This window comes from Tachysurus vachellii, chromosome 15, assembly GCF_030014155.1.
Source record: "Tachysurus vachellii isolate PV-2020 chromosome 15, HZAU_Pvac_v1, whole genome shotgun sequence".
NCBI classification, from domain to species: Eukaryota; Metazoa; Chordata; class Actinopteri; order Siluriformes; family Bagridae; genus Tachysurus; species Tachysurus vachellii.
Window position 1 is genome coordinate 2731132 of NC_083474.1, and position 24937 is coordinate 2756068.

Genomic DNA, 24937 nt, shown 5'->3' on the forward strand with positions numbered 1-24937 from the left:
TCTGTCCTTTCCTTATTTCATTCTCCTTCATGTCATCGTCTGTCCGTTTTCATCTACTCCTCTCAATTTATCTGGGTTTTTTTTAATCCTATCTTCTACATCATTTTCCCCTTCTCACTTCATCACCCACCATCTTTTTTTATCTAACATCTCATTTTCTATCTATATTCAAACCCATCCTTTCTTCTCCTTGTAGCCTTCTCTTCTCTCTCTCCACTTGTCCTCTGATCCCTCTTCCCTAGCGCCTCTTTTCAAAGCGAATCCACTCATTCATAGTCTCCCTTTCCCCCGAGACATGGCTCTCATCTCAGCTCAGCTCATCCTTCCCTCTTCCCCTTCTTTCAGTCTCTTGCACGCTGCCTAATATGCGCCATTACCCTGTTACGTCACGTTAAACTAAAATGGGATTAAAGCTTAATTACACCTACCCACGCTCCAATTACCCACAATGCCCCAACCGAACCTCCCACAAGCGGCGCAAAATTCACCTGCGAAATTACAGACGGCATAATATCTGATGAGTGGAGGAGAAAGTTTCTAAACGGTAAATTACGCTTTTATACGACGCCTGATTGTGGCAGGCATCTTTTCTTTTGTGTATCCTTCTTGTACTTTTACATTCAAGACTTTTTTTTTTTTTAACTTTAGCCGGAGGAAATACTTTGAAGCTTTAAAGCTCCTCTGATTCAGCTACGACTCGACATGATTCAGATAAAAAAAAAAAATTACAACAAAACTAGAAAAGAGAATTTTTATTACTCTTTTACGATTTGTAACAAACGAGTGAATTAAAATTTTGATTCGTGATTCAGATTTGAGTGATTCGATATTTGAACTTGTTACATTGCAATGAGATGATTCGTGATTCATTTCCTCCTACTTCAGATACAGTACGTGAGCAGCTTTGTTCAGAAGCTGAGCTGGCGCTACTTCATGAATAATGCCTTGTTTTTTTAAACACTGGTTCAAAAATGTTCAAATGATAATGGATCATCTCTTATCATTGGTTCATGACTCATTTTCTTCACTGCCTTATTTGCTCATGCTACAATTAAACCAGCCACATAATAAACAACCCTGTTCATGAGTTTGACCTGAAGAGATCAGAACATTTTAAGGCAGATGTTTGGAGAACCTTAGGGTTTCTGTGGGTTATTAAGGTAAATAAATAAATAATGTTATTGATCATCAGTTTATAGCTATTGTCATTTCCCCAGGCATTTATTTTTCCAAAAAGTTTTTAAAGAACAACAAAATCATACAAAAGGAATTCAAATAGATGGGTCAACTAGTTAAAATCCAGCCAATATTTTTTTAGCTAGCTTTAGCTAACTAAGAGTAATAAATAAACACAACCTGAGATCATGGGACCGATCACCTAATTGCAAAAAAAAAAAAAAAAATCACAGTATCAGATAGCTTAATTTTAAAAATGCCCTAAAAACAACAAACCTCAACCTTTTTTTTTTTTTAATTTAGGTAGTAATACTTAAGTTTTACATTCACAATTTCTGACAATAAATGCAACGTAGAACAATTTGTGTGTTCTATTTTTCCCCCACATATCCGTCACTGATACAAACATTGAATGTTCAAAAAAAAAGCCTTTAGCTCATTTTGGCTAAAATTATTTGGGCAAACAAGTGAAAAAAAAAAAACAAATAGAGTTTTTAGTTAATACATATCCTCCCACAATATGTACGTGTGTAATACAGTGCTGTAAATCTCTCATGTTAACTAGAGAATCAAATCATTTAGGGGGAAAAAAATATACACATTTTAAAGCTCTTTGTGTCTCGATCGATCTTGCTTTAGAAAGCTAAGATGAGAACGTTCTTGTTTTTCCTCCAGTTCTCAGCCCTGACACACCTGCTCCTGATTATTAGCATCCTCCACCCTTCCCTCGGCTGCTGCGGTGAGTTTTGCAGCTGGAACAGAATGAAAATGTGAGATTCGGTCCTCTAGGACTGTGGCTCGATCCTGCGCTCAAGGTTGGCGAGTGCTTTGAAAAGAAACCTTGCTATCAAAAAAAAATAAATACGCATGCTAACACTAAAACTGGATCGCTGCTGTGTTTCAGACTGGGTTAAAGTGTTAAAATGCTATCAGGATCATATTAGGTTTTTTTATTTATTTAATTTTTAATGAAGCAAAAGCAACTTTTGTGACGCGAGGGACGAAATGAAGGAGAAGGAAAAGGGGCAGATTTTTTTTATTTTTAAGTGTGTTATAAGAGAAATGAAATTGATTTGAAAGTCTTGCCTGTGCTTGCAGCAGACCGTGAGAGGATTACCATGCTGTGGTATTAAAGCAGGGTGTGTGTGTGTGTGTGTGTGTGTGTGTGTGATTCGCATTTGTGTCTCTGTACAGACTTTGAATCAGGTCACTCTCTAGCCAAGCCCTGAAGCGATGGATAAGACTGGAAATGCTAACAGGCTGGCTAGCTCGCTCTCTCTCTCTCTCTCACACACACACACACACACACAAATGGCCACAGATGGCTCCGAGTGCTGGAAGGACAAGCGTCCTCTGTAGCAGAGTGTGACACCGAGCCTGAATGCTTAATCCGCTGCATTTAGGATCCAGTCAGGAACCGTTCTGATTTTAAAGCCACTGCAGCAACACAGCCTAGAAACGCATGAGCAACATCCACCACAACAACCATGTCAAACTAAACCCTTTAAACATTCTGTAAAACACTATTTAAAAAAGATCAATTACTAAAGAACACTTTCACCACCGATCCTTTACCAAATGTGTAAGACTGAACAATTCCTGAAAAAGTAATAATAAAATCTTTTGATAAATTTTGATCTTAATTTTGGCTTAAATAATAGACATCCAGGGGGGCACGGTGGCTTAGTGGTTAGCACGTTCGCTTCACACCACCAGGGTCGGGGTTCGATTCCCGCCTCCACCTTGTGTGTGTGTGGAGTTTGCATGTTCTCCCCGTGCCTCGGGGGTTTCCTCCGGGTACTCCGGTTTCCTCCCCTGGTCCAAAGACATGCATGGTAGGTTGACTGGCATCTCTGGAAAATTGTCCGTAGTGTGTGATTGCGTGAGTGAATGAGAGTGTGTGTGTGTGTGCGTGCCCTGCGACGGGTTGGCACTCCGTCCAGGGTGTATCCTCCTTGATGCCTGATGACGCCTGAGATAGGCACAGGCTCCCCGTGACCCGAGGTAGTTCGGATAAGCGGTAGAAAATGAATGAATGAATGAATAATAGACATCCTGATTCACTCCTGATTCTCTGACTGACTGAACGGTAGGGTTGGGAACCGAGAAACGGTTCTTATTCAGAACCGGTTTTGTTTTTTAACAGGAACCGGAACCGCTCGGAATTTTTTAGTTTCGGTTCCAAACGCGGTTCCGATGCGATGACGGGCAAAGCGCTGGGAGCGGTCACTTTAAATAGCCATGTCTTACCTCATGAATATTAATTGTTTTACAGTCACGCAACCAAATTAACGCAGCTTACCACAGAAATCAGTCACTCGCACTGCTGTGCTGAGGTACGCTTTGTGTTAAACATGTCTAAAAAAAAGTATAAAGTTTGGATTCATTTCCAAAGCTACAACAATGAAGCAAATCTCCCCCCTCTGAGAGGGTTTTCTCCACAGCTGGAGATACAATAAGCCAGGAAAGGTCTCGTCTTCTCCCACAGAAAGCAGACGTGTTCATTTTTCTTCAGAAAAATTGCTAACTGTTTTGCTAAGTTATAATTCTGGATGTTAAATTTGATGTTGATTTATTTATATTGATATGAATTGAAATGCTCTGTTTAAAATATTTAAAGAGTGATTAATAAACACAAATGAAATTGTTTAAGTATTGTGCATTATTTTTCACATTTCTTTTATTATGGAATCGGAATCAGAACCGAGAAACGTAAGGCAGGACTGGAACCGGAAAATTTCTTTTGATACCCAACCCTACTGAGCGGTGAACCGAATTCAGACTTTAAAACAATAGATCCCCCCACCCCACAGAAAATTTATCTTATTCAGAGTCAATTTGATTTCTCAGAGTCTGAGGTTGCCAGATTGTTCTTAAGGGACCCTTCCAAGGAGGTATTTTCAATGCCAATGTCTTTATGGTCTACAATGTACGACGGTGACGATTTCAACGATGGTTGTGAATATTTAGAAAACGTTTTGTAAACCGATTTTACAATTTCAAAGCAAAATGTTGTTTAAGACAAAAAAAAATTTTTGTTACACAAAACAAGCTTGATTGCGGAAGACACTGAACCGAGGACATTGCCAGATTTTTACTGGATATTAAAAATAAGATGTTAAATAGAAACTATCAGAATCAGTCTGAAATTTTTCAATATTATTCATAATAATACTCCAAGACATCAATGTGAAGCTTCTCGGCAGTTCATTAATGGGATTTTACCTAATTAACATAGTTAAAAGTTTTAATAGATGCAACAAGAAAAGAAAGAAGAAAAAAAAATCCAGACATTCTGAACATTTCTGAAAAATGATTTAGCTTTGACCCTGGAAACGAGCTGAAATCGAAAGCATTATGTGGAATTAGAGGATCATTTAAAAAAAAAAAAAAGTAATAAAAAGCTTCACACGGTTTTTGGAATCATGCCCAGGTTATTACTTTCCTTATTCTCGTCTCCACCTTTTTTTTTTTTTGGCAACGCTGTATTTTAATGGGGAAAAGCGAAAGTGATAGTCATAGCATATGGTGACTTTCGACGGCGGTATCAAGATGCAGTCAAGGCAGTGTCGTAAATTAGATAAAGCGTGTACGATCTCAGCATCTCATTAACCGCCGCCATCAACGGAAGGCAGATGGGTGAATGTTCCATCTCGCCATGGTCAGAAGCTAATAAATATCTTTTAGAATCTAATTGGATGCAGCATTAACCTTTAATGCTACATTATATATGTGTGTGTTTATATATATATATATATATATATATATATATATATATAGACAGACAGACAGACAGACAGACAGATAGATAGATATGTAAAGCGTTAAATACGTTCAACATTTCTGTTTTTGCCTGTACAAACACGCCCTACTTAAGGGATTCGGGTCAATTTTCAAGTTGCCCCAACCATTTTTCATGCTCATCACACTGAAAGATGCTCCATCTGTCTTTTCTCGTTTCTCTGAACAGATTTGTACAGTGTCTGATTTTGGGAGTTGCTCCAATTTTTTTTTTTCCTTGGAGATCTCAGTCTCTCTCATAATATATAGCAACACACCGACTAGATTAACAGCGATCTCAAAGTGATTTAGGTGTAATGAACAAGCTGATAGCGCCCTTCCCTCCCGTGCTACACGGATCTATTCGGCTGATGCATTACAACAAGCCCCTGGCATGTAAAATTAATCGTGTCGCGCCAAACTTCAGCCCGCAACATTTGCCGCAGCACAAAGCAAATTAATCATCGCCGCCTCGCCGGGCAGCAGCAGCAGGAGGCCGCCTGTTTAGGATACAGCATGCGGTTGGGGGGGCAATAACATTTGCACAAAATTAAGGGAAATAAACTTGTGTGTCTTGGCGTGTACGACAACACAATAAAGAGTTGCACCACTTGTTACGGCGACAAGAGGACAGAGGTTTGGGAAGGAAGTTTTAATACTGACAGAAATACTGAAAAAAACAATAAAATTTTAAGTACACTAGTCACAGTGGGATGCTTAAGGAAAAGAGAAGGCTGGGGAAAAGAAAAAAGCCTAAAACAGAAACCGCATCAGAAGCAAACACTGAGCCGGAGAGTCATCTTCATGACGCAATTTCACAGACATCCCTCTTTCTCAGGAGAGAAAAGGAAAAAAAATGGTAGGTGATTCCACGATTGCGGTGACACTTCATATCATCAAGAGTTCTTTACTCTTTACTGATCAATCTGTTATCCATGTTGCTCTAAAAGTCACAAGAAAAACATAAAAACTTACCGGGTTAGATCTCACAAACGTCGCAGAAATCGTCGTCAAAATCGTTGATTAATGCAAATCAACCACAAATTTCCAAGCTTTCACATTTAGCCCTTAATGTACACATAACTTATTACTCTGTAGAAAAGCTCAGTGTAGAGGAAAAAATAAAGGTTTTTATACATAAAAATAAATAAATAAATAAATAAAGCAGCATGGCTAAACGCAAGCTTGCTAATATGGCAACCAGAAGCAGGAACGTCTTTGTACAGTGACTAATGATCCCTTTAGAGGGTGCCATTACTTTTGCAACCATTTAACTGCTAGGCATCTTTATCTTAATTTATGGATTTACTCAAACTTTGGATCGAGTCTTAAATATAGAACTACAGCGTTTGACAAAACGTTGCTTAAACTGGTATGTTGTAGAAATGTAGAAGCGATTTAAACTCGATGGAGTAACAAACAATAGGCTGATTTTACTAAAGGCTTTTTAAAGAGTCTTTGTATTTTTAAACTGATTTCAATCAGTAGCACAAAAGACAAGAATTTCTTTTTCCTGTAATCTCCAGGAAATTGGCAAATCCGGTTTTTGATTATTTTTAAATGATTAACAGTGAAAGTTTTCAACTAAGGGTTGATTAAATTTTAATTAGAATGTAAGTTCTAAAACAGTCTTTACAAAAAAAAACGAGTTATTCAAAGTCCTGAAGCAGGAGATGTGCCAATCAGTGTGGATTAGCTCATTCTATAAAAAAAAAAAAAAAAAAAAAAAAAAAATATATATATATATATATATATATATATATATATATATATATATATATATATATGTATATATATATATATACACACACATACATATATACTGTATATACCATACATATATATATATATATATATATATATATATATATATATATATATATATATATATATATATATATATATATATATATATATATATATATAGGCACCTTCTAACTATGTAAATATGCAGTGTGAAACAAAATTCTAAAACAAATTAAAATAGTACCAAAAAAAGAGAAAGTACAAAGGCGGAGGTGCAAACATTCCAAATAAAAATAAAATTTATATAATTTGATTTTGCATTTTGTGTTTTTCTGCAATCGCTATTTATTTATCTACAGTATTTAGCACCTTTTATTCAGGTAAAAATGGCAGTAAAAGAAACTTAATACATAAGAACAATATCTTTCAAGATCCCTGCCTGAAACTAACCCCCCCCCCCCCCCCTCTCTCACACACACACACACACACACACACACACACACACACAAAATGAAATGGAGAGGAAAATCCAATCTGTACCTGTATTTAATTTGATGTAACGATGTAGAGCTTAATTTTATTTGTGCTCTGTGGGGAACGAAACAAACCAACAAGGTCGGAGTTCAAATTCAATTTCAACCTGAAAATATCGATATCACAACGGTCTGTTCAACACACAGAGAAATATGATGGGGGGAAAGAAAAACAGTCCTGCATCTGATACAATTGCAGTATTTTTTTGCGGACATTTTTTCCCATCTGTTTTTAGTTACCTACGTTTCACCATTGCAACTGTGGCTGTAAATGTGCACAGAATTCCTTGATTTCGAACTTAAAGGTGGGGTCTCCGATGTTTGAGAAATGCTTCAGAAAACTGAGTTGGGCCGACAAACTAAACAAAAATCAAAACAAACGTGTAGCCAATGAGCAGAAAGGGGCGTGTCTTGTCAATATGCGGCAGAGAGAGTGTTCAATACGCATGTGTGACATTAGCAGAAAGCGGTTTTAACATTCACATGGAGGATAAAAACAAAGAAAGAAAGCGAAGAAAGACTTACGATAAGGTAAGTAGTAGGACGTGTTAATATAGGATCAGCTTTCCAGCGCTGGAGAGAACTGAAGGAGCAGGAAGTTGGCCACATGTTCACAGATTGGAGTTTCCTGAGTCAATAACTCCTGAGATAAATGCTTTTACTACACAAATAACACCTCTTTTCTATCGTAGTAATGTAGAGACGCAGCTACAACCGTGTTTTGTGTAGTAACAGTGTTTAGCTCAGGAGTTATTGACTCGGGAAACTCCAATCTGTGAATATGTGACCAACTTTACTTAAGACGCCGAGGCGCTTTTTGCCTTCTCGATATGTGAGTAACGTTGGTTTTGCTTTGTTACACAGAACTAATATATGCCTTTGTCCTTTACATGATTATGCTTGTGTGTCATTTTTGCTTGTTTGTTTATCTGCAATCGTATTGTTCTTCCCTTCAGCTATGACAAAGACACATTTCTTTCCATTAGTTGCCTGGGTTACGTATGTATGTGTGGGCGGAGCTATCAATACAGGGGTGGGATCCATTTGGGTTAGGGACGTATTTGTTTTTGGTGATTTCAAATGTCGACATTGGCTTTCAAACATCGGAGACCCCACCTTTAAGTGTCTCGACCAAACTTTGATTAAACTCTCGCACTTTAACAAACATTGCTTCTTCTCCGCTAAGACGCCGTTCTTGTTAGTGAAGCTTCACTGAAGTGGCCCAAAAACTACGAACCCGCCCTGCAGCGTTTCCCCGACTCTTGAGGATCCTTCTGAAGATCGACAAACATAAATCTAATACTGCTGTGGCTGAAACCTGCGGATTAACCTTCGCTAAGCAAGAAACACATGAGCGCCAGAGCCTGGGGTGTTCCTACAAAGCCGGAGCTGCTCGTTCTTGACAAGTGCTGAGATGAAAACAAGAGACCTTGTCTTAACCCTGAGAATAAAAAAAAAATGGAGGGGAAAAACAAAAGCGTTCAATTTCGCCAGTGTTTGATGAGGTGTTGATGTGATGGCTTAGGAGAGTCACTCCCAGACTCATACACACACAGGGCAATGTTTCATCTTCCCATCACATACAGAGTCTGTCCTTAAAAATAGTTAACGCGATAAAAAGCGTAAAAAGTATGAAGGAAGATCAAGAGAATTGAGCCAGGGGCAGAACAGTTGACGTGTCATTAATGTTTTAATAAACTTGTGTCATTTTTCCGGCACTTTCCCTCTCTCGGTTTCTCTCAGTGCTGCCACCGGCACCCACCATGTGTTAGAAAGCAATTAAAATTATTGAAGTGTGAGGGGGAAAAGCCCTATAAAGCCCTTCGGAGCGGACTCCGGCGCTGTTGCTCACACGGACGCCACTGCTTCAATTGAATGAACAGACAGGCGTGAGGCCTGGAATCATCATGTCCTAGAAGTAGAGTGCGGTTTCTGAGATTCTGTCTGAACACCAAGTGCAAACAGACTTTTGTGAAACAAAGTGAAGTGTGTTTCTGGGAAGAAAAAAAGATAAACAGCTCAACGGTTTAGAGGAACATGTGAAGTGTCCTAAAACACCAAGGACTCCTCTGTATCCAAGATAAACACCACTCCAGACTGTAGCTTACTTTACAGTGCTACTGAACTCCAGACTCTGACTGGTCACAGGTGCAAATGACAGGTGTAGATTAATATGCAATTACACAGTGAAGCATGGTGGTGGGAGCATCAAGATCATAGTTGGCTTCTTGTTCTCTGAGTAAACCCTTCTTTAGGGCAGTGGTGACTCAAGTGGTTAAGGCTCTGTTTTGTTGTTTAGAAGATCAGGGTTTGAGCCCCAACACTGCCAAGCTGCCGCTGTTGGGCCCTTGAGCAAGGCCCTTAACCCTCTCTGCTCCAGGGGCACTGTATCATGTCTGCATTACAGCAACTTTAGTGAACGTCCTCCTCTAGCAGGATAGCTCCTTGGTCTTTATGATGCTGTATATTTAAATACATTCCTTTGGGTTCTTCCAGGAACACGTCTAATACTGACATCACGTGACACCATAATTATTGACTCCAATAAATTCTATGACTTCTGATGGAAACTTCTGATGCAAAGTGGACAAAAAGATTTTTGATGGACAAAAAGTGCATATCATTACAGGAATAAAAATAATCAATATGGTAAACAATCATTCTGTTTGTTATGTATAAGGCAAATGCTAATTGTGCTAATCTGTGTCAGCTACAGTGTCGCTTTGTTGCTGACTAAGGACATGATCGTGACACAATGCTTTCTCAGCACAAGGAGGGAAAAATTGTTTTCCGCCAGATGTTTATAATTCCGACAGCAAGCAACCGCTGCTCATTCCGACTGAGTTTTATTGTTTCATTCATTATGGAAATAAGCATGGGGTGCTGAATGCGTGTTGCTGTTGTACATGATTTAGCATTTCCTGGTCTGGAATTTTTTGTAGTAGATCTCATTCACGTTCCCAAAAAAAAACTAAAATAAAAAAAATTAAAAAGAAAAAAACGGTAAAATATTTTCCTGAAATCCTCTCAGCTGTCAGAAACTAAAAAAGATCTCCTAACATCTATATTGTAATCAATTATTCAGTTTTCTGTGATATCACTAAAATTAAAAAAAATCTTAAAAAAAAAGAAAATTCTTAAGTTAAAATTCTTCTAGTCAAATTTCTTTATTTGTGAAAACTTTCCTCTGCCCTTTTAACCCTAAATTTTAAATACAGCATTTAACTACATGACTGAGTTTTGTCAACAAAAGTGTCCTTGAATTCCAAATTTTAGATTTGTTTTCAAATCTGTTACAAATGAAACGTAACAAATTGTTCACCCTTCTGTTTTTAGTGAGTTTGAAGAAATATATTCAAATATTGTGCATCACATCCTCTAGCCATAAAATATCTGACAATCTTGTTTCTTCTCTTTATGTCTCTGCGTCGTTTTACTTGATGTTTTTAAAATTATGATTGTTTTTTTTTTGAAAAATGTGAGTTTCAGTTTAGAAATACTTTTTGTATTAGACATTAAAATTTACTTTCAAATTGCAAACATCTTTCTATTTTTTATTATTTCCTTCATAAAAACAAAGTGTTCCCAAATGTCGGCTTCTCGTGTTGACTTCTTGCTGCGAATGTTACTACTGAATTTTGAACATTAACATTTCTTCTGCAATTGGGGAAAAAAGAGAAAGGGAACCGGGTTTTTAATCATCTCTTTCTTTCCTCAACAAAGAACTGAATAACAAGATAATACTGCAAAAGTTCATGACAAATAATGAGAAAATACCTTGAAATTATGGCAAAAGATGTTATTTTGAAACATCATCTTGTTCTTTTTCATATTTTTAAAATAGTTTGACACGACCACAAGGTGTTCTCTCATTATTTCAAGATATGTCCTTGTTCTTTTGAAAAATTCTTATTTCAAGATAGTCTGAAGTTAGTTCTAGGTATTGTCTTTATTTATTTCTAAGTATATCATTACCAAAAGGTATTGTTTCATTATTTACAAATACTATGTTAGTATTTCTAGGTACTATCTCGTTATTTTAAGATATCTTGTTATTTTAAGATACTGTCTCTTTATTTTAAAACAAGGAACTCTCTCTTGCCAGAAAAAAAAACAATTTTATTTAAGAATATCATTATTTCAAGTAGGTCTACTTTGAGATATTGTCTCTTTAGGAGATAAGGCATTATCGAATTATTCCAAAATATTTTCATTACCTTGAGATATTCTCTCTACATTTTAGATTATTGTCTCGTTATTTCTTGGTAACATGCTATTTCAAGGCATTATCTCATTCTTTTCTAAATCAAATTTTATTCATCTGATTTAAACTGTCTGTATTTTGCATTTACATTTTTGGCAGACACCCTTAATCAGAGCGACTTGCATTTATCTCATTTTATACAGCTGAGCAGTTGAGGGTTAAGGGCCTTGCTCAGAGGTCCAGGAGTTGCAGACACGACTTTGACACTGGATCAGAAATGGATAAGAAATCGGACAAATTGCAGGCACAAGACAAACTCTTGACCTTCTAATCAGTAGTCAAACACCTTAACCACTGGGCTACCACATTCGCATTTTGGATCGTCATCATTTCATTTAGACTTAATTTCTGATTAAGCTCATGATATTTTGATAGTTATGACGTAATGTGTTATGTTTGACCAATAAAAGGACTATTTAATTGAATATTAGCATAAAATTCTTAATTTCTATGTGGTTTGTCAGGTAGAAGGGAGGCCAGATGTTGCTGAGTGGAATTCGGTACAAGTTTAATGACTACTAATAGGCTTTGACATGTTCAGTAGAAAATATGGAACTGTTACTAATAATAATAATAATAATAATAATAATAATAATAATAATAATAATAAACAGAAAGAAGGAGACGACGAAACACATTTCTACTACTTGCAAGTGACGCATTCAGAAAACATACTTTTACATTTTAATACATGTTACACACGTTTCTCTACGTCCCCTAGCATTGTTTATAAACCTGAAACAGACACAAGCCACAGACAGACAGCGTGAGATTTCCACCGTAGCTCGAGGCTGAGGGAACAGGGTCTAGCCAACTTCTCCAGGCCACCGTACACAACAACCCGGCCTCTCACAGACTCTCATCGCTCATTTTAATCATTGCCGATGCTTCTCATGAATACAGAAACTTACCCTGAGGCTGTGCGGGGCCTCCAAATCGAGTTGAACAAAACCTCTAAAGGTCTGGAGAATTACAATTCGCTACGTGGAGGAATGTCAAAACCTTTGAGAGAGACTGCGAGAGAGAGAGTGAGAAAGAGAGAGAGAGAGAGAGAGAGGACACTGAAACACCTCAAACCCTTCTCTCATACCAACCCAACAGGTTTCATTAGCATCACAATGGCAAAGGCTAATCCTCCGCAAGTAGTGCCTGAGAACTTTGATAAACAGACTACCGATTTGCACTCGCCGAGGTGTTCAAGCTGTCTCGGCTTTGAATGCTAATGCGCCGCAATATTAGCATTAGCTAAAAAGAAACTAACCTTCTGTACCAAAGTTTTATCTTGATATGATAAATTAGGGAAGTAAGTTATGTCAGAAACGTTCACCTAAACCTAGGCTGTTGGATTTCGACGCTATGAAATCAACGCATCACGGCAGAAGCTAACTTTCTAAAAATCGCTGACTCGTACTAACTCGGTTTGGACTTGAGCTAAGCAGGTCATAGGAAGAAAAATTTTGTACTCTGATGAAAGTTGCAGACAGCGTTTGGCATTGTTGATGAGACTCAAGATATTTTTAGCTAGCTCTAGCTGCCCCCCCACTGAAAATTTATAAATCATACAAACTAGGAATATTCTTAGCTTACAAATTCTACAGAATTCAACTCGAACCATGTTTTTTTTTGTTTCAAAACAACTAAAAGTATTACATTCTTATTTTAATATTAAACCAATCATACAGTGAAGCATGGTGGTGGGAGTATCATATAAAAGCCTTTTACATCCTTTAGCCTCTTTACTTTAGTCATTAACTTTTGGTACCAGACTTGTGCATGTTCTTAATTCTTTCTATTTTTGTAAGAACTGCTTTATTGGATGCTTTCTGTAAACAAAAAGGAAAACATTCTTTGTTTGGTTGCGCAACACCAGGCGTTCTCAAACCTTTTTGCGATAAGTGATACCTTTTAACTTGTAGATCAAATTCACAGGACCACCTAAATATATTTGATTTAGTAGATCGATGGTGGTGTTATTTACAGTCCAAATAGTTTCTGATTTTTTATTTTTTTTGTAAAACCAATTTCAATACAGATGAGCAAATAGCTTAATATATGTGGTATATGTGGTGGGGGATGTGGTAGCTCATTGGTTAAGGTGTTGGGCTACTGATCGGAAGGTCATGGGTTCGAACCCCAGGTCCACCATGCTGCCACTGCTAGGCCCCTGAGCAAGGCCCTTAACCCTCAGTTGCTCAGTTGTAAGTCACTCTGGATAAGGGTGTCTGCTAAATGCCAGATTACATCATGCTTGCTGCCTAAATGACGTTAGACATCATTAATTAAACCCCGAACCAGCAAAAGAGAATGAAAGCGGAATTTCAGTCAAGTGGCTGTTTTACACAAAAATGGCGTCTCGTGAGCGACGAACCGATGAAAGTCCTGAAAGAAGTGAACGAGCTGCCAGGAAGTAGGAGTCTTGTGAGAAATCAGTCATACGAGCTCCCGCTTGGTTCACGCACACACACACACACACAAACACCAGAAAACCATTTATTGGGACACTAAAATTACCTGCAAAACAAACAATAATCACTTAAAGCAAATAATCTACTGTTACTGCAGCAGAACATGGTATTGTAGGTTCAAAGACAAACCACTGGCTGGATAGGAGGTTAGTGTGCAAAAGTTAGCACACCTATCCCTAATATTTAGTCGAATAAAGTAAAAAACTAAACCAACGGATCATTTTTGCTCTCCTTTAAGATCTTTCTGTTGTTCTGTCGTTCTACTTCTGAGGTCAATATTTTAGTTTCCATCTCAATTTGCATCTTTTTTCCTCTGAAGTTTGCCGTCACATTTCTTCTTTCCTTCCATTCATTAAAATTAATGGCAGTTTTATTCATCAGTCTCATAATCAGCTTCTCACTCACTTTTAATTTGCCACACTGGCCTGATGTCTTGCTAAACAACGACATATTTGAGCTCGTACCCTTAATAAAATGGTAGACCTGAGCTGGGTGTTATTTTGAATATTAAAGCCTATTTGCATTAAGGGTTTGGTAAGACAAAATGTACATTATTTTATGTTTGGCATGTTCAGTCACTAATAATAAATTAGGCAGGAAACTGTTTGTGTCTATATTTGGGCTAAAACAGATAAGTGCTTTTCTTTTTCCTCTCCCAAAATGCAGTTACAGAGTATTCACAGGCAGAAAAGAAAAATGAATTTCTTTTTTTTGCGTTTTAATGAAAAGTCGAACAGAAGACTGAAATGTGGGTGTATCCTGAAGGAAGACAACCAATCCATAGAAAACAATTTGAAAGGAACTAAAGTAAAAAAAATAAATAAAATAAATCTAAAAAAGTGTCAGTTTTACCATGACTCCAGGGTCTATTACAAGAAGGCAGGATCTGACATCTGGCAGAGTTTGAACAGTTATGTCAAGAAGAAATGTGCAAAGTTTGGAGGATTTTGCAGTGTTAGTGTGTAACTATGCAGAGGTCAGTATTAAACCTGGAAGGAATCAGAAGCTTGTTGAGCGGGATCTGGCCGTGTTTGACAATATGTTGAGAGAAGTGTTTGGGGTTTGGGAGAACCCAGAAAAAACCCACATGGACCTGCCAATTATACCGGTTTTGCTTCTAGCACTAACGAAGAAACAATAGACTTTGTTTTCTGTAGAGTGAAGAACCTGGAGAACCCAGAAGAAACCCACATTGACACAGAGAATTTTGTTCCTAGCACTAATGAAGGAAAGTTAAAAAATAGCCACCCACGTTAAAGGACCTTCAAGTAATCCGAAGCTTTTCGTGGGTTTAAAGTGGCCAAGAGCAAAGTACATAAAATGTAAGGGGCAGGAGATTGAAAGAAAAGAACATGGAAGAAAAAACATGGGGAACCCAGAAGAAACCCAAATGGACTCAGCAATTGGACCAAATTTTGTTTATAGCACTAATGAAGAAACGTTAGAACTTGAATGTACAGTATCAGAAGTAAAGAACCTGGAGAACCCAGAAGAAACCCAGAATTTTTTATTCCTAGCACTAACGAAAGAATACTGAAAAACCAAACCAACTTCTCATGCTATGAATGGATTTCTTCATCATGTCCTGATGGACTTAAACCTGGTTGAGAAAGTCCATCGTATTCCTCATAAACAAGTTCTGCAAATGAATCTCTTGCTTGTATGGTGGATCTACAATCTGTCATACAGCGATGTAATGAGAATCACCCCTTAGTCAGAATTCATGCCAGGAGTTCTTCTCTTCAGTCCTCGGGGTGGAGATCCATGTGCTTGGTGCATGTTTAAGTATTTAACAGCTCTGCGCTTGGCTGTTCCTGCTCTAATGATCATTATCAAGTTCTCAAGAGGTCTAGCTGAAGTGTTGGCAGCTGAAAAATGCTGATTTTTTATTTTTTTTTTACATGAAATAACTCAAAGTGTGTGAAAAAGTTATAGTTAGGGTTCGAAGTAGATTCAGAGTTTGTTCACTTTTCCATTCCTAAAGGAAAAGTTCTCAGCATAACTGATCCAGGCACCAGGCAACCTAAGGCGGGGTAAAACAATAGTATACGATTGCGTGCCTACATGACCCATTGGACGGAAAAATCACATTAGCTTTTTTCTTTTAATAGATGAATGATGTAAAAATCATGTTTGTCTTTCCTCTAATAGAGTTATACATTCAAATTTCATTAGCCAACAGTAATGATTGTTTGGACACAGTGTTGGTTTGTTCAATTTGTTATTAGGTAATTTTAAAAAAAAAAAAAAAAAAAAAAAAAAATCTTGACCACTGTTTGTTCATGCCTTTATTGTGTGTGGTCATTAAGGCCAGGAAGTAATTTTAGCTCATAAAAAACTTCAAATTTCCCAGCAAAGATTTTAGCTGGCATTCTGGTATTGTTAAAACTAAGCTTAAAACTAGCGGTGTCATGTGGGTTATTTTCCATTCTCTCTAAATTCATAAGTAAATTGTATAGTGTAAATTTTTATGACATAAACATAGATCTTAGCTGTGAACTCGAGTCACAAACTGGAAATCAGCAAGACACATGACTTTGACACCGGATCAAAAATGGATAAGAAATCGGACAAAATGTCAAATATTTTAAAGTTGTAACAATCGGGTGAATTTCAAATAATTTTGAAATTTTACATTTCCAAGTCAAAATGTGCAATTCTTGAAGTTTAAAAAAAATGCTATTCTAAATATTCATCTGGAAAGTTTTAAATTCTTAAAACTAAAAACCTTCTCAGTAGAGACTTTATTAATTCATAAAAAACACATTTAAACAATTTGAACAAGATTTAACCAAAATTTAAGATTTTTTTACTAAATCAAACAAACAAAAAAAAGTCTTTTTTTTATACTGTCTGTTAGTTGGATTGATGATCTTGAATATTTTCAAGTCTATTTTCATTCTAATTCGTATACGCAAATGAGACTTTGCGTAATTAAATGTGAATATTTGCATAGTGAATAGAACCAAAACGCTTTGTTTCGCAGCTGTCAAATTTTTATTTTCAAGAAAAATACATTTATAGCAAAGCTTGTTAGAAAATCTTTGCTTTTCAAAACAAACTACATACAGTATATAGTTAAGATCTAAAATTCAAAATTCTTAGTTTCTGGAAATTTGTTGTCACAAAAATTCAATTATTGTGTCTAAAAGTGGAAGATTTTATTCAGTGGGGTGTTGGTGAAGTGGGCGGAGCCTAAGCCTTCTTCAATGTTGCTATGTTTTAGATAATATAGTGGTTGTGATCACACAAACGTGTTTCAGTATTGATGCTGCAAGACATAGGACGTGTTTTTCGTAAATGCTATTGAACCAAAGACTCATTATAACAAATAAAAAATTATAATAATTAATTTTTTTTTAAATAAAAAAATTAAAAACTGTCATTTACCTGTAATCTCACTTTCAATTCCAAACTTTCCACCCACAGAAATGTATTTAAATCAGCATTAGACTCCAGTTGACAATTGGTGTAATAACTGAATGTTGACAGCTCAAATATAGACACCAAATATAGTCAACTGGAGTCTAATGCTGATTTAAATCACAGTTTTCCATCACTAAAATAAAATTTATTTATCGGCTATGATTTACCAAACCCTGGAGATTCCAGCTTTGTGATCCGTGGTTTCAAAAATAAATGCACCCTGCTGTCCATAACAACATTTGGAAGGCAGATGGCATTATCATGCTCTTCTGATTTTTTATTTTTTTTTTATATTTGCTGTTTGTGAACCGCTTCCACCACCACCCCCCTCACAGCAGGATAAAAGCTGATGAAGTGCATGCAGATTAACCCAGAAGAGAAGCTGACGATATGTCGCAGAAAGCCTCACAACTCGAATAGTTACCACCCTGCTTTCATTTCCATTTGTACAATTCTGTCCAACATCTGGGATGATTTTTTTCTGTTGAAATCAACTCCTTTCTGGGAGAATCCGAATGCATGAGTGGAAATTCTGCTCACATAGTTTTGAAGATCACTTAAAAACGAAATTCCTCCCGTTTTTGGAGACACGGCATCCGAAAAGATCCCAAAAAAAAACATGCATCAAGAAGCGCAATGAAGCGCGCGTGCATATAAACACAAACGTCTAACATCGTGCTTGGAATCGCAAGGGCAAAAGTTGCACGCGCGGAAACATTCACACTCTCACACACACTCACACACACACACACACACACACACACTCTCACTTACCTGATGACGGCTGTGTCGCCCTGGCGCACGGTGATGTTGTCCGTCGCGCGCTGAACGTCCACGCTCCGTGCGGGAAAGCCTGCGGGTAGAAGAACACACAGCAGTCGGAACAGGGTCGCGTGCAAGTGGGAACAGCAGCACGCGCTCCTCCGCACCGACATCACGGCGGTGATAGATCCAAGAGAAAGACAGAAGAGAAGAGGAGTGGACGGGAAAGTATGTGCGTGCTCGAAATAAAGGTGATGAAAAGCGCTCGAGTGGATTTGCAACCGCCCCGAAACTGTCTCCTTATAGGCGCGGATTCACGTTAACGTTAAGCGCAGGTCGGGAAAAAAACCCCGCGAGTTTGGGATTAAAAAAAAAATAAGTGAAACAGAGGAGACGCAGAGATTCCGGTCCGTGATGATGCGCCGCTCGCCGCGCGAGGAGGCACAGCCTGAGTGTATTCGGAGCGCGCGCGCTCCCTCTCCGCGGTTTCTGCGCGCGCTCCCGCCTCCCCGCTATAATACATCGCTGCTGCCGCTCGCGCTGCCCCTGCTGCTCATGGTGGTGGTGGTGCTGCCCCCCTGCGCGAGCGCTCGATTGGCACGCTTTCCGGGTCGTCACGGCAACGGGACACTCGCGCGCGCCCTACAAAAACGCCGCCTTTATGCAAAAAAGAAAAAAAAAATCTAATCAAATAAAAAAAAAAAAAAAATGCAAGATTGCAATATTTCTCTGTGTTTGATTGTTTAATCAAAGTTTTAATTTACATATTAAAAACAACTATAAACTTCATGCAAAGAAGTGAAAAAAGCACCTTTTAATGCCAAAGAGTAATAAAAAGCGCAAACCCTTATTATGCTAATAATGTATGAAACAGCCCTTTATGATAATGAGCAAAATAAAACCTCACTTTTTAAACAAATGTATAAAAAAAAAAAAAAATAAAAAATAAAAAAAATAAAAAAAATTCAGGCAAACGAAAGGTGAAAGTTAGAGGAAGGAAAGAAGAAAAAAAAAGAAAAAAAACTTTATGCAAATGTTATGATAAAAGCACTATTTTATGCAAATGAGTGAAAAAAAAATCAGAAATGTTTGCAAAGGATCAAAGCAAAAAAAAAATAAATAAAAGAATATACGCCTTCATGAAATCATCCTCCTTAAGCAAATCCTGAAGATTTTGATTTCAATAAGAATTTTCTTAACTAATTAAATGAGCTCATTTAAATACTTTTAAGTTTAGAAAAGTCACAGGATTTGGCACAGAGTTCATTGTATGATGTCTATGAAGTGACAACAATATGGAGGAATCAGATTTGAATTAATCGTAAAGAAACTCACAATTAGAAAAGATTGTACCATCATCATGGGTGCAAATTATTTGATTATGGAGCTCTTTCACAGTTAATACCTAAAAAAAAAATTCAATCTAATTGAGTCAAATATTTCCTCTCATTTCTCCTCAAAACTATGTACACAAGTGGGATTGCATCCATGACAACGATCAAGGGGGTTATGCGGGATCTGTCGCTAAAACTGAGATGTAATGAAGTGTAACCTTGGATACCAAACATTACATTCAAACATCTCATTGTTAAAGTAACACAATTCTAATTAGTTTTAGGTACAACGAGAAAGATGAGCGCAATCTAATCATTACTCAGTCAAGCTTTAATTAACACTCGATTATGTGACTATGCTGTTTTAAAAAGTGTCCTTTAATAGGTTTTTTAATTAATTAAATAATTAAAACAGTGCTATGTTAGTTCTGAACTTCACAGTGGACAGGACGTAGCTCCGTCCTCTACATGTGATAGGAAGTACTTCCTGTTTAGGCTTAAAGGTGTTGAAAAATGCTTCAGAAAACTGAGTCGGGCGACAAACAAAACAAACGTGTAGCCAATGAGCAGAAAGGGGCGTGTCTTGTCAATATGCGGCAGAGAGAGTGTTCAATGCGCATGTCTGACATTAGCAGAAAGCGATTGAAACATTGACATGGCGGATACCTGCCGTTACCTCTGCCTCGGGTTCTAGGTGTTGAACGTCATCTTCTGCGTGAAACGGAGCTAAACCTTTCACGGTACAACACACAGTACTACAAAAACACATTCGTATTACCATAGTGTTACTCATTGTGTTCATTTATTGATAAAAATATACCCTCGGCCAGCTGCCCCAGCAGGTTCCGCCATAATAGTTGCCTGGGTTACGCATGTATGTGTGGGCGGAGCTATCAAAACAGGGGTGACACCCATCTGAGTTAGGGGCGTGTTTGTTTTGGTGATTTCAAATGTCAACTTTGTCTTTCAAACATCATGCACCCCAAGTTTAACTCAGAAACGTGGCAGAATGTTGTATTTATGATACGAAACGTTTTTGTGGCGCTGAAGCTGCTTTGTGTTTATTGTTCCTGCTTCTCTGTGCAATCATTAAGCACATAACTAATAAGGATTATCGTAAAAAAAAACAAGAACGATGTGCTAAGTTGCTGTGCTAGGATGTTCTGCATTGCGCTAGTCAACTGTGACGAGCTGCGCCTTTCGAAAACTTCATTTAGACTTTATGAATAGACTAATGACTCACTACTAGAAGCCATAGTTATCAACACACACACAGATTTATAATGCTCTTTTTATGAGGGTTCTTCTATTGGAACAGAGTATTACTGCAGCTAAATAGTTCTAGCAAACTATTTATCTGTCCAAATTCCTCACACTTTAAATAATATTCTCTTCCTCCTCCTAACACCGCACGGCAGTTGATTAGCTCTCGTAAAAACAAATGAAGTTTATACCCTAATAAATCACGATTTATGAAACAGGCCTAGGTTTTAGTGCTGTCTCCTAAACCGTCGGAGCAAACAGCAATTAAAGAAGGGCATTATGTTGGTTCAGGGTCTAATGGTTTCGCAGCTCGCCTTCCCGGACCTAAACAAATGATCTTTCAAGAAGACCAACAATCAACAGGATTAGAAATCTATGTAGGCCAGGAGGGAATCGTGCATGCAGGATAGAGCAGGCTGGGGGGCTCTGAGCTCTGATGGTCTGTTGTTGCAATATAGTATGCTAAACCGCATCACTGAACATGTTTATGTTTTAATGATCGACATGCTGGGTTTCCTATTTAGCGAAAATTTACGGCTGTCGCATCCCGCTTGCTTTCCCCTTCAGTGAATCAGCTTTCGTAAGCCGTTAACTACTGATTAATTTGTAAACCTCTATTTCCTACTTCAGGGTTGTTTCTAGCAGCACAAATTCATAATATTTTAAAATGCCAATATTGATGTATTTTATGAGTAACATCAATGTTCCTGTCTGTAGGTGTATTTAAGACATCTTCAAAACAGCAGAGTTTGCACTTTGCTCATTTTCTAGAAAGAATAGAAGATAAATGAATGACAGTCTTTAGGACATCTACAAACGAATCTAAAACGAATTTGTACAAAAAAATAAATACATTTCCAAAAATCCAACTTCGTAACTTTAGCTATGATACAGTCACATCGTTCTATGTCACAGGTTAGTTTTCTGCACAAACACAAACAGCAGGATCTTCTGCTGACACACCAATAAAAACCAAAGCCATTAACAATGCCAGCAGTTCATGTTTGGGAAAAAAAAAACAGCACGACGATCATTAAATTGCAGAGCGAGCATCACGCTAAACATGCTGTCTACCAGGTAGCATGGTCTTCTGGGTATCTTGGATATATTTTGTGGTAAAACGTTTTTTGCTTTAGGGATAAAGCAAGGTTTAATAGACGAAGCACCACATACAGTACGGTAATATTATTGTAGAATTCTGCATTCTGATTGGTCGGAAGGTGGCGATGAATTTTCTAGAACAGCAGTTTGGACCTGCAAAGTTATTAAATGATTCTGAACTGATGTCCCTTAAATACCTTTATGTACAATAAAATTCATCATTCATCATGTTGATGAAACTTTATGCATTATTATTAACTTGCACTATATATATTTTTCCTCTGAAGGGTATGCAAACTTTTGTACTCTGTCATGTATAGCAAAATTAGAAATTTATCCAATATAAAGATAAATCAATAATTTAACTAAAGGTATTAGAATTAGTGCATGACTATAAACCTGTGATATGCAGCTGCACTTCTATAAGAATTTAAATGAAATTATTACAGGGGTTATTGGTCATGGTCTTTATTACAGTTTTATATACATCTAAAACCGAATGCAATCCAAGCTCAATGTTCTTGTGCATTTAGTGAGATGAATAAAGGTTTTGAAAACAAGTTGCTGCACCTGAAACTACGCTGAAATATGACACGGCTTGAATACGCAGAGGAAATAAAAGATTTCGTTCAAGAAAATATGATTCTACATCGATCCTTGTTATCTTTGTATTAAGGTTACAGAGATGAACTGAGCAGTAAATATCTGGTAATTGAATTGAACTAGAGATCGAGAAATGTCTGGCCTAAGTCGCCTCAGTCAGACTGTGTAGGCAGGAGGAAGGTTAAAGCGCCACAAAAACATCTGTAGTCCTGGCACTTGTAACAGTTTGCATTCACAGCGTCTCCGGACGACATAGCAAAGTGTCGGAAATGCGTCTGAGGTAAAGGGATAAGAGAACAGATGGGATTTGCCTGCATTTTCTCAAAGCGTCTGAGCCGACAACACTCATATTTCTGCACTGGTTTGTGCCATTGATAGAGAGGCTAGTGAGGGCACTCCAAGGATGCGAGACCGCAGATTGGAAATCGGCTCCGGCGCAGGTGCTTTCTCTCCGCACGAGGACCCATAACCTCCCGATTGTTATAGAATACCAAACTGAGTTTTCTAAAAGATTCACAGCCTTCAAATCCTACCTGCATGACCAGCAAGGACACGGGAACTGAAATCGGTTGATGCTTTAGCGGTGTAATTTATTCTCCTTTTGGTGATAATTTTTGTTAATTGGTTATGGTTAGTTTTATTGGAAAATCAATAAAAAAAAACATTGTTGAAAAAAAAAAAGAGCATGTTAGTTTATTCAACATGCACATCATTACCATTTCAGAAGTAAAAGATTTCCAGTATACTGTAAAGTAACCATTACATCTATATCTGTTGCCACAAATTTAGACAAGTTGGAAGCACACAATTGTATAAGGTCAACAACAAAGCCCAAACCTGCTCCAGCATGACAATGCCACTGTGCACAAAACATTTTCCATAAAAAACCTCCTGACCTCAATCCTTCGGTATGACCTGAAACGCAAAGTCCTGCTCTCCCAACATCAGTGTCTGATCTCATGAAAGTGAAGCAGATCTATTATAATAATGAAATGGGAGGTTGAAAAAGCACAGGAGTCTCCTAAGAACCAGGGGTCCCACTAACCTTCAGCCATATAGTCTGAGAAAATTCCTCCGTCACCCTTTACATTGCTCACCCAAAAAAAAGACCTAATGGCTTTTTGTTAGCTAGCTTAAATATATAGCCTAAAGCTTGCAAGAGTTTTTCTATGATTTTTACCTCTAAACGTAGGAGTGCATCATTTGTTTGCCTTCCTTTAAATGGACTATATGGTTCCTAAAAGCGCATTGATTAATGGTACTCAAAATAGTTAGTAAACAATTGTGTATAGCAAACAAAAGAAGCCAAATTTAAAAGTAGTTAGTGCTGGAAATAGTAATCAACATTCGGACCTGTACTGAAATATGGTCATTGCAGTGATAACTCACTACCTAGGTACTACCTAGAATTCACCACCTGTGAGCAGGTTAGGAAAAAAGTACAATACTAAACTATAAGTGGTGCCTACTAGCCATTTCTTTTGGATTGTATTCCTCTGTACCTGTACAGATAAACCAATTCTTTTGCCTGCCTGACCTGCCTGGTCTCACCCCAAAAGAACGCAAGGGCAAATAGCCACCATGAAATTCTGATTTTCACGTGAGCATTTTCCATTCTGGAAGCATACCGTATTTGATTCTGGGAGATAATAGCGCAAGGCTATCTACAACCCATTTCATTCCATTTGCCATAACTCCTGTGCATCTCTGCAGGAGCTTGCTGCTCAAGGATAGACGCATCACCCTTGTTGTTCTTTGTATAAACACGACCATCCAGTTGAACCAAAAACTCAAGAGATAAGCGACAAGAAATGCTGCATTTACCATTTGTGCTATTCCAGTAGATTCCACTTGACCTTCAAGGTAGTCTTAAGTCAACTCATGTTGAGTCGTATACATATAGAACCTATCGGTATGTTCAAGCAACAATGATCATCATCCACAGAAAGCAAAAGAGGTTTAAAGTTGATGGTGCTATATACTGTAGGTATCGCAAGATAATGATTCTCTTTCGTACATGGTAACAAACCAGTGGCATTGAAATCCAATCCTTATCACAGTGTCATGCTTTTCCCCACTCCTGCACAACTCATTTCTAACTCTTGCCGGTCTGGTTAACCCACTGAAGAATTTTAATTTGGTAAAAACAGAGCACTCATCAGCCTCTGTATTAAGAAATTGCTGATCCCAGCCACTGGCAACCAGTTAGCCTTTGGTATCTATTAGTGTCTGAACTACACCTTTTGCTAAATGCTGACATATAATTCAAGTTTGAATTAATCTAAGGTAAGACTTTCAGGTATGGGGCACTAATCTTGTGGACATCATATGCAATTGGCCTGGCACTTTAACTGGGGAAAGGAGGTCATCCAAGACATCCAAATAACAGCGACAGGTCATCAACTTGATAGTAATACAGTACATACAGAGCAGAACCTCGATACAATCAACTATGCACCCAGAACCTGGCAATGACAATTTGAC

The 24937-nt window shown here is 37.6% G+C and overlaps 1 protein-coding gene across 2 annotated transcripts in view; it reads right to left on the minus strand.

Annotated features, from left to right (window-relative positions):
- Positions 1-24937, minus strand: part of lsamp (limbic system associated membrane protein) — a 631545-nt gene that overhangs the window by 177300 nt on the left and 429308 nt on the right. Inside the window, exon 2 of one of the 2 annotated variants that reach the window (XM_060887892.1) lies at positions 18165-18243. In XM_060887892.1, the coding sequence (XP_060743875.1) occupies positions 18165-18243 (79 nt within the window). Of the gene's footprint in view, positions 1-18164; positions 18600-24937 lie in introns of those variants that run through there. The other variant, XM_060887891.1, reaches the window with a different exon arrangement.